The sequence below is a fragment of the Phyllobates terribilis genome, unplaced genomic scaffold (genome assembly GCF_046119375.1).
Source record: "Phyllobates terribilis strain yellow unplaced genomic scaffold, ASM4611937v1 Scaffold_1__5_contigs__length_1240528914, whole genome shotgun sequence".
NCBI lineage: Eukaryota > Metazoa > Chordata > Amphibia > Anura > Dendrobatidae > Phyllobates > Phyllobates terribilis.
Window position 1 is genome coordinate 1,166,638,127 of NW_027362761.1, and position 16,816 is coordinate 1,166,654,942.

At 42.1% G+C, this 16,816-nt stretch overlaps 1 protein-coding gene across 1 annotated transcript in view; it reads left to right on the top strand.

The window, feature by feature from the left end:
- The window catches only part of LOC141172942 (transmembrane emp24 domain-containing protein 11-like), a 60,275-nt gene extending 48,343 nt beyond the window's left edge, over positions 1 to 11,932 (top strand). The window contains exons 4-5 of the mRNA XM_073657562.1: positions 10,205 to 10,351; positions 11,656 to 11,932. Coding sequence (XP_073513663.1) covers positions 10,205 to 10,351; positions 11,656 to 11,805 — 297 coding nt within the window. The 3' untranslated portion in view covers positions 11,806 to 11,932. The remainder of the gene's footprint in view (positions 1 to 10,204; positions 10,352 to 11,655) is intronic.
- Positions 11,933 to 16,816: the final 4,884 nt, after the last annotated feature.

The window sequence follows — 16,816 nt, forward strand, 5'->3', positions numbered from 1 at the left end:
GTACGGTAATCTTATTAATTTCACGAAAATCCAGACATGGATGTAAACCCCCGTCCTTTTTTTTAACAAAGAAAAATCCAACTGCCACAGGCGACTTAGAAGGTCTAATGTGACCAGCAGCCAGGCTAGTCTGTATGTACTCCTCCAAGGCCTTTCTTTCAGTGATAGTCAGATTAAACAAGCAACTCTTGGGAAGAGTAGCTCCCGGAACAAACTCAGTGGCGCAATCATAATCCCTATGAGGAGGTAAAACTTGCGACTCCTCCGAAAAACCCCTCCAAAAATCTTGAATAGGTACAGGTAATTCCCCTTTTTCCACAGCCGCAATGCAACCATTACAACATTTATCATAGCACTTCGGACTCCAAGACTTAATCACATTAGTAGACCAGTCCAGCAAAGGATTGTGCAGTTTTAACCAAGGCAAACCAAGAACGACCGGAGAGGGTAAATTATCTAATACAACCAAGTCCAAAATTTCTTGGTGAACTCCATTGATAGTGAGGGGAAATGCAGCAACCTTGTGAGTAATACATTTCAAGGGAGTGTTATCAATTGCAATCACAGAAATAGGTGATGAAAAGGTTTGGATCTCAATTTAAGTTTTTCCAAAAACCCTTTATCAATCACATTAAGTGTGGAACCACAATCCACAAATACCTGAAATTCAATCAAATTTTCCTGCAAAGTAGTCCTCCCTGAAAGAAATACTCCTGCAGAGCATAAACAAGCTATACGGGCGTACCTGACCTTTTTTTTTTTCTTTACTTAAATGAAGCTCACTATTCTTAATCAAATGGTCAGCTTTACCACAATAAAGACACAATCCCTCGGCGAACCTCCGGTCTCTTTCCTGAGAGGATAGCGACTTCGCCCCAACCTCCATCGGTTCTCCGCCATCAGAGCAGATTTTCTGGGGACTAGGACCTGGCATTACAGGAGTCTTTACCTCATTCTGCCTAAATGTCAGCCTCTTATCCACACGAACAGCTAATTGCATGGCATCCTGCAGAGTCTCAGGTGCGGGGAATGCAATTAGCAAATCCTTAACCCTTTCACTCAGACCAGCAAGAAATAGACATTTCAGAGCAGGATTATTTCATTTGACTTCTGTAGCCCATCTTCTAAAGTGTGTGCAATAATTTTCAACATCACCTGACCCCTGATTCAAACAACTAAGTTCTGCCTCAGCAGATGAGATTCTATCAGGATCGTCATATAATAGACCCACAGCCGAAAAAAATTCTTCTACAGACCTTAAGCATGGATCGTTAGGTTGGAGAGAAAAGGCCCACCCCTGTTGTTCATTGCTCAAAAGTGACATAATAAAACCAATGCTCTGTGATTCATTCCCAGAGGACGTTGGACTCAAACGAAAATATAACAAACAAGCATTTTTAAAGGAAAAAGAATCTTGATGTTTACCATAACAAACATCAGGAAGTCCTACCTTGGGGTCCACAAAATGCGCTCCAGAACAGCTACTCACGTGTTGCTGGAGCTCGGCCACCTCCAGAGACAATCCCTGCAAGCGTTGAGCCAACTCCTGGACGGAAACCATACTGATCCCCGAATTTCTTTCCTTTAGTTTTTTTTTTTTTGGGGCTGGACTTACTGTTATGATCTGCAACATGTACTAAGGAAAGATAGGGGGAAGCTGTTCCTACAGTAAGACTAAGCTGAATCCCTGTGATGTAGCGGGCTGCCTGTTCCTAGTGAACAGACCCGCCTTAGTCCTCGGCTAGTCTGAACGAAGACCTATAGCATAAGGGGAGCGGTCCCTAAAAGAACTAAGGACTGGAACAAAAATGGGACACCTCCTAAACAGAGAAGTTATTGCAGAACACAAAAAGACAAACAGACAAAAAGGTACTAGAGGTCCCAGAAGGACCAAGCGAACTGACAGAGATAGGCACCGAAGCACCTGGCTAGAAAAACAGTCAAACAACACTGAAGTCCAGCACAGCCAGAAGGGCGGAGCTGGAATATAAAGGCAGGTGGTCACGTGACCGCAAAACACAAGATGGAAAAAACAAACAGGAGGGTTCTAACAGTAATAGGATTTTATTTTCAAGGATTTTTCAAAATTGGGCTAAAAATAGTGAATATTATAAAATGAAGAAATAAGCACCCTTTGAATTCCTCACCACTCCTGTTGTCCCCGCTGGTACCAAATGATGTCCTAATCGTTCTTTGCTATAAAAGTAGCAGTAGAGGGGTCTCTAGATCTTCTGGCATTGGTCAAATTATGAACGAAGCATTGGAGACAAGAGCATACACAGGGGTCTTCAGTCTGTGTGAAATACTTTGTCTCATTCGTAGACAAAAAAAATTGTTTTTATTATACTCAAAGGAATGCATCACTACAACCACCACCAGTACAGGAATACATCACCAGAACCACCATCAGTACAGAAATACAGCATCACAACCACTATCAGTACAGGAATATATCACTAGAACCATAATGAATACAGGAATACATCAGCAGAACTACCAACAGTACATGAATGCATCACCAGAACCATCATCAGTAGAGGAATACATCACCAGAACCACCATCAGTAGAAAAATCCAATATCACAATCACAATCAATAAAGAAATGCATCACCAGAACCACCATCAGTACAGAAATTAATGACAAAAACTAGCAAAATCACAGAAATACAGAACCAGATCCACCATTAGTACATGAATGCATCACCAGTAGAACAGTACATCACCAGAATCAACATCGATACATGCATACAACACCAAGCTTAGTACAGCAATCAATTGCAATGTCAGGTCAGCCCCATATACAATAGTATCACATGAACCTAAAACTCCTAGTATGACCTTAACAATGAAAAGGACATACTAGGAGTTGTTGTTAACAGCCATCATCAGACTGCGGACTATACAGAAACAACAGTACTGATGAGTCATAGTATCATAAATAAACATTTACAGGTACCTAATGTTACGCTCACGTCCGGACTGACTGGCATGAGCGTGGTTAGTGGTCCCACTGGGCCACGAACCGAGGAGTGCTTGGGGGGTCGTGACTAGGGGCCTCGCCAGATCTGACCACGAACGCACGGCTGCTTAATCGACTCCGTGGTCCGAGGATGGAGGTTCGAGGTGGCCCAGGTGCTACTCCAGGTCAGACCCCGGTCACAGCTGTTGACCCACACCGGGGAATGCAGGATCGGGCAGGTTTGGCTGGTATGCAGACTGGGGGGTACTGACAGGCACGGCTGGTATACAGACGGGCGGGTACTGGCAGGTACGGCTGGTATACAGACAGGCGGGTTCTGACAGGTAGGTAAACAGGCTGGTTAGGGACCAGTACAGACTGGGATACAGGACCAGAACCGCAGGTGCGGAGGACAAGTGGAGCAGAGCAGAGCCGCAGGTGCGGAGGACAAGCGGAGTGGAGCAGAGCAGAGCCGCAGGTGCGGAGGACAAGCAGAGTGGAGCAGAGCAGAGTCACAGGTGCGGAGGACAAGCAGAGTGGAGCAGAGCAGAGCCACAGGTGCGGAGGACAAGCAGAGCAGAGCCGCAGGTGCGGATGACAAGCGGAGCGGAGAACAGCCGCAGGTGCGGAGGACAAGCGGAGCGGAGCAGAGCCGCAGGTGCAGAGGACAAGCGGAGCAGAGCGACAGGTGCAGAGGACAAGCGGAGCAGAGCAGAGCCACAGGTGCGGAGGACAAGCGGAGCAGAGCAGAGCGGAGCCGCAGGTGCGGAGGGCAAGCAGAGCAGAGCGGAGCGGTGCTGCAGTTGCGGGCATACAGGACAGGGCTCTGTTCACATGGAACACACTGGGAAACACAGGAAGATAGCTAGAACACAGCAGGTAGATATGGAGGCAGGGAAACGGGACAAGCAGAACCATATACACACAAGGTACTTGCAATGAAGTAGCGAGTGGACACAAAACTCACAAACAGAAGTACAGAGACAACAAGTAGGAGTTAGGTACTGGTTCAGACACTGCAGGAAAAGGGAAGAATCGGACACAGAGACAAACAGGTAACGAGCTAGGACACAGTTCAGACAGGAACTGACACTGAAAGGAGATACAGGATCGAGCCTGGGCAGACAGCCCCCAGGGTGGCAGAAAAGACTAGAAGTCACGGATACAGGTAACGGGCCTGGGTACTCAGCCCCCAGGGTGGCGGAAACAGACAAGATACAGGACAGGACCTGGCAACTCAGTTGCACAGAACACACTGAAAGAAAGTGTTGCTCAGGCACCTCCCACTGGGTGGAGGAGGTTTAAGTATCCAGTGACTCACAGCAATAGGCTGGGGACACATTAGGACTGCGCACACTGTAACTTTAAGAATCAGGAAGTGCCAGCGCCACCGCCCTAAGCCAGCAGACAAGAGACATGCACACAGCAAGTAAAGGAGTATAGTGCACAGCCTGGACTGATAGGTAAGTTGGCGGTCTTGCATGGTGGGAGATGGTAAGCCATGCCAGCACGCCGCAAGGGATGTTACACCTAATAAGTTATGTGCACTCTGATTGGGGTCATTCTCTTTCTTTTTTCTCTATCTGGTCCAGACACAATGATGACTTTTCACATCTACAGTTTTTCTCTGCAGACTTCCATCTTCTCTGTTCTTCTGCAGCACATCCCAATACATTGCCATAGAAATTAAAGTGTCATTATAATGCTACTGAAAAAATATCTGCCTTATGTGTGCCTCTGAAAAAATAATTGCACCTTACTGTGCTCCCTGCACAAAATATGACCTCCACATTGTCCCTATTATGATACATGGCCTCCACACTGTCCTCTCCTTTCCATACTGGCCCCCCTCTTCACATTATCCCCTCACACTGTGTCCTCCCCATACTGCCCAATCACTATATTGTGCCCCTTCCTCATACTCACCCCCTCTGCACAATGTCCTCTCCATAGTGTGCCCTTACACTATCTACAATGTCTATACCACCCCCACACTACCCAGTCTCTATATTGTGCCCCCTCACACTTTTATCCAACTACACTGTCTCTTCACACATTCCCCCTGCCCATACTATCTCCTCATATATTCCCCCTCCCCATACTGTCTCTTCACACATTTCCCTTACCATACTGTCTCCTCACACATTTCTCCTCTCTGCCCATACTCTGTCTCCTCACACATTTCCCTGTTCCATACTATCTCCTCACACATTCCGCCTTCGCCATACTGTCTCTTCACACATTTCCCCTTACCTATACTGTCTCCTCACACATTCCCTCCTTGTGCCCATACTCTGCCTCCTCACACAATCCCCCGCCCCAATCTGTCTCCTCACACATTCACCCACCCACTCCCCATACTGCCTCTTCACAAATTCACCACTCCCCATGCTGTCTCCTCACACATCCGATTGCCCATGCAGTCTCCTCACACATTCTCCCTCCCCATACTGTCTCTTCATACATTCCCCCTTACCTATACTATCTCCTCACACATTTCCCTCTCTGCCCATACTCTATCTCCTCACACATTCCCCCTGCCAATTATGTCACCTCACACTTCTACCACTCTCCATAGTGTGTCTTCACACATCCCCCTTGCCCATACTGTCTCCTTACTCATTCCTCCCTGCCCATACGGTCTCCTCACACATTCCCCCTACCCATACTGTCTCCTCATACATTCTGTCCAGCCCATAATATCTCCTCACACATTACCCCCTCCTCATACTTCTCCTCACACATTCCCCCATACTGTCTCCCCACACATTTCCCCTCCCTGCCATACTGTCTCCTCACACATTCCCTCTCCTTGCCCACAATGTCTCCTCATATATTACCACCTCTACCCATGCTGTCTCCTCACATATTACCCCCTCTCCTCCTTCTTTTTTGTGTCTACAGCCCCCATTTAAACCTATGTACCCTTATCGTAACAGACTAAAACAAACCTTCTTAAGGACAAATTCAGCAATCATCATCCCATCCATCTTTCCTCATACATTTAGATTAGCAAGAAGAAGGAGACAGCTAGAACATAGAATGACTGAAGGACCAGAGTACACAGATTTTGTTTGTCTACTGTTACCATCGAAACCCCAAGGTCAGCCTAAGAGCTAAAAACACAAAACAATTTTTAATCAAAACTGTTTGCAAAGATGTTTCATTTTTCTATTTTGGATGTATTACAACAACTAAACAAAATGTTTATATCAATGGATTTTTTTTGTAGATTGTGTCCCTTTAATTAGTAAATGACTATTAGCGACACAGTCAGAAATGAAATGAAGAATATGACTGAGACGCCTCACAAGCATCACCTGATCAACTGTATATTAGCCTAGCCCCCGGATTTCATACCTCCTCTGTGTATTTGGCCCTCGTTAACATTTCATCACTGTCTAAGATTTGTATTTTAGAGATGATTAAACGAAGTGAAATCCGTAACAGCTGTTAACCATCCATTATCAAATAAGGACGTATTAAAAGGAATAATTCTGGAAATTTGTATAATCGTTCTCTGTACGAACATAAAATATTTAGACTGAGATTTTACTGAAACTCAAACAGTCAGGCAAACAATCCACTTAGGAGTTAGACAATTTCACACTCCATTTTCCCAGGAGCTCGTCGGAGAGACTGAGCTAAAGTGGATGTGATCACGCTTCAGAAATGTAAAATTGAAGTAATTCTGAAAGACGCGTCAAAAATCTGAAAACTATCTGCCAGATTATTCTGCTTCACTGATGTGGAGAATACCAGCCCGAGCGGAGGATAGTCATCCGTGTCAGTGTGGGGTAGTCAGTGTCTCTCTCCTCATTATACTGATCAATGTCAATCCAAAAACATCTACATCAGATGCCTGTATGGATCGTTAGGATGGCATGTGCTGGAAATCCAATGATGCTTTCATGTTTTGTTAACTTTAAAGAGTATTTCCAGCGATGGAGCAGACTGATGTATTGTTTTGTGCATGGTGATGGCCTCCTGAGTTGCATCGCTTGTCTGCATTAAACAACTTTTATCCATATGGTTAGAGGCATAGCTATAGGGGCTGCAAAGGTGGAAGTCGCATCGGGAACTGATGCCGGAGCGCTAGCGAACGCAAACCAAAAAGTATCCATGTGCAAGAACAGTATATGAGCCCTTTACATTCCAATAACTCATCATAGTGCACAATTCCACCTGCTTTGGAGATAGAAGTGGCCCCTGTACGTATTTGGCCCCTGTGCGGCTGCACAGGTTGCACCAACAATATGTCCGCCCCTGTCTCTGCCACATAAAAAAACACTACTGAGATAGCGCTGTAAAAAGGATATTCCCAAAATTACAAGTTATTCCCTATCCATAGGATTTGCGCTAACTTATTCATCTTTGAGGGTCCTACCGATGGGACACCACCAATCTTAAGAACACAGCTCTAGATCCTGGAAGTCATGAATGAAGAGAATGTGTGCTCGATCTCTGCTTTATTCATTGTCTATGGGACTGCTGAGCTCCTCGTGTTCTTCCTGTCACGGGTTTAGCACAACAGAGAGGAGCCAGAAGACCGTGCTGTGTGATTTCTCCTACTCCTACACCCAAATAGAAGTACTTCATCTTTATATTAAACAGTGCATGTTTCTTCTAGCAGTGCAGGGGTTAATCTGCTCAGTTGAGAGCTCCTGGAAGCTTACCTGCCTTGATGCTCTCAGCTGTTCAGTGTTGGCCACTCCCCTCTCCTATATATACTGGACTCTGGCAAGCAGGCATTCTCAGAGCTAGCTTCATGTTGCACGGTTCTGGAGCAGGAGGAGGTTTGTTGTTTGAGGAGGGGTTTGGTGGATTTATCTAAAAATTGTTGTTTGTTTTGGTTTTGTGCAAATCCTCTTCTTCTCCTACTTTCATTTTTCCCTTCCTTCACTCCCCGGTGTTCTACTCTGTTGTTTGTGAGTGAATATTTGTATGATTGGTATTTTCATTCACCCGTATGTATTCCCTTGATAGTCTGGTTGGTGTATTGCCATACACTCCTACTACCCTCTTCCCTTTGTGGGGGAGAGAACAGAATAAGGGCATATTCAGGAGCTCAGCAAGGTACTTGGCCCTGGCGTCTTCACTATTAGAGGTAATCTGGGGAACAGGGATAGCTATGACGCCCCCTAGCGCTAGGGACAGGGAAGGAGCCTGACACTCACAGTCTTAACTCTGTGATTCTTCTTAATGAAGAATTCCTTTCCCTCCATGGCAAAAGTCTCCTTGCTTTGCATTTGGCCTCAATCACATGTCAGAGATTTTCTCGTACGAGAAAAATCAATCCAAGTTTCATCAGTGTTTTTTTTGTATTAGAGTTTCATCAGTGTTTTTTTTGTATTAGAGTTTCATCCGAGTTTGGTCACTGTCAGCTTTTAGCATCAGCGTTTGGTCAAAGTTTCGTGAGGATTTCTCAGGTGAGAAAAAAAACAAAAACAAAATACATTTCTCCACCTTCTCCTATCTAGCAGTCAAGATCAGAGTGCTGTCCAATTTTATCACAGACCCATAGACTTGCATTGCTGATTTTGATCCCACACTTGGATCATAAAAATCAGATATGTCTCCGCAATTTTGAGCTGATCGCCTAAAAAAATTATGGACATGTAAACGGGCCCAATCACTCTTACTGGTACGAGCGCTATCCGGCTATCCGTGAAAAAAATGAATAACACTCGTACGGGAAAAAATAACGTGTGAATGAGCCCTAATAGAAGTTTTTATGAAGATGTTGGAATAGTTTTAGAGCCTCTTAGTTGTTTTTCGGTGAGTGCGGAGATTCTGATAAGTAAGGCCAGGTACAATGAGATATAGTAGGAAACTTGCATCTGATAAGTGCATGCAGGGCATTTGTCTATATCAAAATAAGTTAATTATATTTGCATTCAGCATTGATTTATAAAAAGAATATAATTAGAATCCATATATCAGACAGGAGACTCATGACCTGCCTATTGTTAGCTTATTGTGAGCAGAGCAAATGCCAGCCAGCCACCATTTCATTCAGCACCTTACAAGTTGGCACGGGGTTCGTGGGACGCTCATTCTGGAGATAGGTATGGGCTCCAGAGGTGGACCCAGCATCTATCAGACATATATGGCATATCCTGTGAATATTCCATAAGGGAATACCCAGTCAGTACCTACTATTGGTCATGAAGGAGGTATCGGCGGGGGTTAGACCAAAAAGACACCAGCAAATCAGCAAATCATGAAAGGCCTATTTTATCCTGATTTACTGAAAAAAATAATCAGTTTAAGAAAATATAGTCTATATTATGTTCAATCGGGTAAGGTTATTGTGAAAAACACTTAAAAACAGTCAATGAAGTTGCAGTTTCTTCATGATACTAATTTCTCTCCATGGCTTCTTTGAATCTATTGGCGATAGTCTTCTAGCCAATTTTCAAAGAAATTTTAGATAATTCAAGTCACATTCAAGAACTTAGCTCCAATATGGCAAGTGTTCATGGTGAATATTCACTATAGTGATGAATAGAGATAAAGTACTGTAAATCGATTCAATGTGAATTGAATTTGTGTTGAATTTCTAGGAATTTGTTGAACCCGTTGAATACGACAAATTTGAGATTCGCTTCGTGCGAATCGCCTAAAACATCTGTCGCCATTAAACACAGTACAGAAAACTACATCAGCCAGACAAGGATGACATGACCTCGGGCAGGCTTCCAAATAATGCTTTGCAGTTATTAAAACACATAATGTAGTACAGTGAATCAAGAGGAATTATTATAGCCAGTATGAAAGCAGAGGCAGAGAATACAACAGCCATTTTATGGAGAATCTGGATAGTGAGGACGTAACGGCTCACAGCTTAGCCATAGAGATAGGGAGAGAAAACCATAAATCTCTGAAGAAATTGTAAGGCTTCTTTCACATGTTGTGGCGTGTGAGGTTTTTTTTTTTTTTCCTAAAATTGTGGCATAAACATTGGGCTTTCTACTTTGATCACGTAAAAAAATTAAACGCAATGTGACTGTAAGATGTGAACACAGCTTGAAAATAATGTGTGTGAAAGCACAGCAGTGAATAAGAATAGTGTGCGAGGAAAAGAGAATAGTGTCATACACCTCTTTTCAGGGCAATTTCAATGCAAATCAAATTTACTGGGATACTATGACGAATCTGTCAAATTCAAATTTGAAAAGATTCACCTTTAGTAAAGAAGCAACTAGTGAACTCAAACAAAACACTATTGTTTTTTTCCTCAGAGGATACACCTGGACGTTCAGGTTGGGGAGCATCCCTTAGATTATGCAAGTGTTGATCCAAAGGACAAAGTGAAGGAAGTGTCATATGGTCTTGAACATCTTCGAGGAGAAGTTGATCATATTACAAAAGAACAAGAATATCAAAGGGTAAGTGATACTGCACATACAGATTTAGAAAAGGTCTCCTATTAACATTCACAAAGCACGGGCAATTAAAGGCACGTGCTCCTTAAAGACTGTGTACAACTTTGCATACTTTTTTTTTAATTTTTTTTATTTGGTTCCTAACTGTAAAACTTAACAAATTGCTAAATGTTTTTTATTAAAATTTGCTGCTGTAGATGTCTGTAAGTCCTTTACATAACTCAGCACTTTTTCAAAGCCAAGACAAATCAGACAGAGCTCGTGCTCCTAGTTCTGATGGCTCTTTCTGCTCCCTCTCCCTTCTCTCAGTTGTAGAGATAGCAGAGGGGAGGGAGATATACACAGATCTGCAGTGGAAAGGGTAGAAAGTATCTGAAGTCTCATGGAAATGAGTGATAACAGGCTATATAAAAGGGAAAAAGCACATTAAAAGGAAATTAGTGCAGTTCTGGGGTTGTGCTAATACTCAAACGCAAGTAAAGACAGAAGCACGGTGGATACCCACAGCGCTCACATCCAGCCTGTATTACTGAGACAGACAATCCAACAAGTAAAAATCAGAAACTTGAACCAAGCTGAAAACTGCATATTGGGGGGTTTGCAAATAAATGAAGTTATGAAAATTCCAGACTGAAACTTAGAGCAACTTTATTAACAAGGTGTCCATAGCCTTTAAATTTTTCTCAAATTGGAACTATGACTTGTAATGAGACCTTCCCAGGTTTCATAAAATAGTAGCCAGAATTCAGCCATCTTTGGATTCAGCTGATTTTGACATAATGTACAATTGGGATTGTTTGGGTCTGCGTGAGCATATGATTCTGGGGATTCCCAGCCTTTATCATTTCTAGAACTTTACACACAGAACACATCATCAGTAAGGTTTAATGTATTACCTTTTACTCATCCTATAAGAAATAGAAACCGAGTGATCTTCAAAAATGTTACAAATCTGTCAGAGTTTCTGCTCCTGGTTCTGATGGCTCTCTCTGCTCTCCTCCTTCTCTCACTGTTAGAGATTGCAGATAATGGGTGGAGGGGAAAGTGCATCCAGATCTCCACACTGTGGAGAGAGGAAGCAGCAACAAGAGTCTCAGTGGAGTGGGGTGAGGGTAAGACCAAAAAAATGGTAGAAAAAGAGGAAAGCACATGAAGAGGAAATAGGGAAAATCCCATTAAAGTAATTTTCAGCTGACTCTTTTTACAACCTGATAGGTAAAGTAATCTATTTATTACAAGAAAAACTAAATATTTCCATAACATATAACATATCACAACAGCCTTAATTTATTTTTTTTTTGCGGCAGAACCGTGAGGAATACTACAGACGGAAGAGTGAAGATATGAACGGCAATGTCTTGTGGTGGGCAATCGCACAAATCGTCATTCTCACAACTGTGGGCATCTGGCAAATCAAACACTTAAAAGATTTCCTTATTGCCAAGAAAGTTGTGTAAAATTTATCAAAAACATGTCAAATAAAAATGTTCAGTTCTATACGACAAAATGTAAAGGGGATATCAACATTGAATAAATGTTTTCATAAATATTTTTTGAGAGAGAGGAGATGCTAACTAACAGTGATCACCAAAATGATCAAGAATAAATAAATAGATAGTAATCAATAGCAATATCAATCTATGAAAATATGTCAATTTATTAAATACAAATGTTTCCTGACACATATACATGTAGTAACAAACTAACAAACATATAAAACACCATAAAATTGTGGAAAAACACCACTGTCTAAGGAGCCAGCTGATACATTATAATAGAATCACGTATATAATGATACAACAAATACTATATATGATAATTCAATGAATGAAGAAATACAGAGCGCACAGGCTCAGTGCAATATCTGTGATGGTCAATGATGCCTAGACCCTGCAATGCACTAGTTAAATAACAGGGTAAATGTGTAAAGGCAAGTGAAGCACATAAAAGGCTGAAAAAGCAGAGTATGGCAAAAAACAGTACCTGTTTCCCCACACTGAATGGTGCCCCCACAAAGATAAAAGTACGATCCTAATGGATAACCAAATAGGTCCCTACAGCTAACATAAGCTAATGACCACAGCGGAACCTGGAGCACAAAATAAGGGGGTGATACCAGAAAGTGAGAGCCTGTGCTGAAAAAAATAATAAGAACAGCTGGCGCCGCGGAGCCCAACGCGTGTCGCCACTCACGGTGGCTTCATCAGGGGCATATGCAAGAAACATTCTAATGTCAGTTAATATAACAGCCAATTAATAAGATAATTGTGGAATTTACCATGAGGACAGCTGTGTGTAAGCAGGACGCTGGGAGGTCGAGCATCGCGGGCCGGAAGCCCGCGCTGTCAGGGCGGAAACATGTGCACCTCACCTCCGTAGTGTCCTGTGTTGCCATCTATAGTGACATGGCGGTCACTGATTCCCGGCTGCCCGTCTATTATTACACGTGCGCCCACTGTGTGGGCGTGGGTACCATGGCAACACAGGACACTACGGAGGTGAGGTGCACATGTTTCCGCCCTGACAGCGCGGGCTTCCGGCCCGCGATGCTCGACCTCCCAGCGTCCTGCTTACACACAGCTGTCCTCATGGTAAATTCCACAATTATCTTATTAATTGGCTGTTATATTAACTGACATTAGAATGTTTCTTGCATATGCCCCTGATGAAGCCACCGTGAGTGGCGACACGCGTTGGGCTCCGCGGCGCCAGCTGTTCTTATTATTTTTTTCAGCACAGGCTCTCACTTTCTGGTATCACCCCCTTATTTTGTGCTCCAGGTTCCGCTGTGGTCATTAGCTTATGTTAGCTGTAGGGACCTATTTGGTTATCCATTAGGATCGTACTTTTATCTTTGTGGGGGCACCATTCAGTGTGGGGAAACAGGTACTGCTTTTTGCCATACTCTGCTTTTTCAGCCTTTTATGTGCTTCACTTGCCTTTACACATTTACCCTGTTATTTAACTAGTGCATTGCAGGGTCTAGGCATCATTGACCATCACAGATATTGCACTGAGCCTGTGCGCTCTGTATTTCTTCATTCATTGAATTATCATATATAGTATTTGTTGTATCATTATATACGTGATTCTATTATAATGTATCAGCTGGCTCCTTAGACAGTGGTGTTTTTCCACAATTTTATGGTGTTTTATATGTTTGTTAGTTTGTTACTACATGTATATGTGTCAGGAAACATTTGTATTTAATAAATTGACATATTTTCATAGATTGATATTGCTATTGATTACTATCTATTTATTTATTCTTGATCATTTTGGTGATCACTGTTAGTTAGCATCGCCTCTCTCTCAAAAATTTTTTTTCACTTGTTAGTTCATGAGATGCTGCAGGCAGATCCCGTTTATTAGATGGTGCCCTCCTCATTTATGGTGGTTGTTTTCATAAATATAGGATCATGCAAACAGGCTCTGCCTTATAGAGCTGCCATCCACTGGTTATGAAGTGTACTGCAGCCTTGAAATTGTAGACAATTATAGGCCACACCCATAACCACATACTATAGCCACGCCCATTAACCATTTAATTTTGCCTGTCCACAAATAAAAATGTTAGAAAGTAATGAATGATTACTGTTAAACGAAAACCCCCAAAAAACATGGCGGAAATGTTTTTTATTCACCATTTTTAATCTGAACTTATTCCTTTATCTTTGATACATTGGAAAAATGGATGGAGTCATTCAAAACTACACCTCACCCCGCAAAAAACAAGCCCTCATATGGCTATATCAACAGAAAGAATAAAAAAGCTATGGCTCCTAGAAGAAGCGGAAGGGAAAAAGCAGACATAAAAATGAAAATTGGGCTGACAGACTGGGCTGCAGGTAGCCACCAGATACCACCTCCAGGCAGACCTCGGTACTGCAGCTGCCGATCCTAAGTGGTCGGGTTTTCTGGACGCGAAGACGTGACCGGAGTCCCTGCCGAGCAGGATTCAGAGATAGATGGACGGTACGGACAACTTGGATCTTGAAGATAGGTTCTTGTTCACACACGCAGTTGTCAGGAAACAGTTCGGGAGCTGCCTGCACTAGGACCAGGACTACGGGTTCAGGACTGGCCACACCAGGGCCAGGGTTCGGGTTTAGGTACCACTGATGCGGCTTCAGGATTAGGATATGGATACCGCTGAAGAGGCCACAGGATGAAGAACACATTATACTATACTAATGGAACAACACAGGAAAGGGATTAATTATAACAGACTAAGGACAGGAGACCAGGCAAGATACAGTTGTACACGCCAACACCACTAACACTAAACTATAGGGGTTTCTCAGGCACCTCTCTATTGGGGAGTGTGTCTTTTATACAAGATGCCTTCCAGCTATTGGCTAGGAGCCATCTTGCAGGTGTACTCTTTACTAAATGCCTCCCAGCTGTTGGCTGGGGGCATTTTACTAAGTGTGCGCGCTGCCCCTTTAAGAGCAGGGGAGTGCACAGGCTAGGCATGCCGCCAGAACACAGTGCGGCATGCACAGGGGAAGGAGGAGTATCACGAGGATGCTGCTGCGACCGGGGCGGTGAGCATGCCAGCATCCCCGCATGGAAGAAGGTGGAGAACCATGCGGGGGCGCCGGCCACGGACGTTACAGTAATAAATGTATTTCTGAGAAACAAAATCTTATTTTTTCTTACGTTTTGGGGACACTTTATTTTTTTTTTTTCATTTCACAATATATTCAGTCATGGCCCTTGAAATTGTTCCAGAAACTGAAGTATTTCTAGAAGGAAATTATTACAATTACACATGTTTTGTTATACAGATGTTTATTTCCTTTGTGTGTAATGGAGCAACACAAAAAAATCAGAGCGAAAAAGGGCAAATTGAACATAATTTCATACAAAATCCCCAAATTAGGCCGGACAAAACTCTTGGCACCCTCAACGTAATATTTGGTTGCACACCCTTTAGAATAAATAATTACAATCAATTTATTCTTATAACCATCAACAAGCTTCTTACACTTCTCATCTGGAATTTTTGACCACTCTCCTTTCAGGTTTATTAACCTTATGGAATGAGCGACAGCGCTGGAGTTGTTCAATAAATTAAATTAATCATCAAAAATATAAATTTCTTAATAATTGTGCCCACAGGGTATGCATAATTTTAACTTGGGGTTGTTTCTCAACTGTAGTTTGCAGAATGGGCAGCAGATGGCGCCAAAGTTCCACAAACCAATAACCAATCTGTTTATGTTAATATATAACTAGTTAATAGCGACTTATCACATAGAACATATAAAGTGAATACAAGGCTTTCCTAGCACTTTAATGCATATGAACGTCTAATAAAGATAACTGTTACATTACACGCTGTTTTATATGCCAGGCTTATGTGTAATGCAGCTATAAATATAACACTACGTGTAATCTATAATCTGAAATCCTTTGAGATTCCTCTTTCCAATAAACCAGAAATTAATTTTTCTCTCATATGGAGTTTCACATCGATGTGTTGCTTAATAGGGTTATAAAAAGAGTCAATGATATTATACATATAAATATAGCATTTATTTTCCTATTTTCTTGTGCATGTTTTAATAGAAAAAAAAAATAACAAAAAAACCCCTCATACATAATAATGATATCATATACAGCAATAAATAATAATAATAATAATAATAATATATTTTAAATAATGATAATAATAATTGAGGAAATAATGTAACTACAAATAATAAGAATATAATATTTATCATTAACATAAGTTCATTTAGATGGAGAAAAACATATCTGGTACATTACACACTGCTTTATACCGTATTCCAGGTTTATTGTATAATGTAGTTAAAAATATGTGTAATTTAAAATATGAGTATCCACTTTCCAATAAACCAGAAATTAATTTTTATCTCATATGGAGTTTCACAGTTACAGTGGGTGAAATAAATATTGAACACGTCACCAATTTTCTAAGGTGCTATTGACATGAAATTCTCACCAGATGCCGGGAACAACCCATCCAATCCACACAGGCAAAGAAATCACCATAGATGTCCATGAATTAAGTTATGTGTAACAATGAGAAATGGCACAGGAAAAAAGTATTGAACACTCTTACTGAAATGTAATTAATATTTTGTACAAAAGCTTTTGTTGGTGATGACAGATTCAAGACTTCTCCTGTATGGAGAAACTAGTCCCATGCATTGCTCAGGTGTGATTTTGGCCCATTCTTCCACTCAAACACTCTTCAAATCCTGAGGCTCCTTCTATGTAGTCTTAGCCTTAGTTCCTTCCATACATTTTCTATTGGATTCAGGTCCGGTGATCGGCTCGGCAATTCTAGCAGCTTTATTTTCTTTTTCTGAAACCAATTGAGCGTTTCCTTGACTGTGTGTTTTGGGATCTAGCTGAAATATCCACTCTCATTTCATCTTCATCATCCTGGTAGGTGGCATCAGATTTTTATGAAGAATGTCTCTGTACATTTGTCCA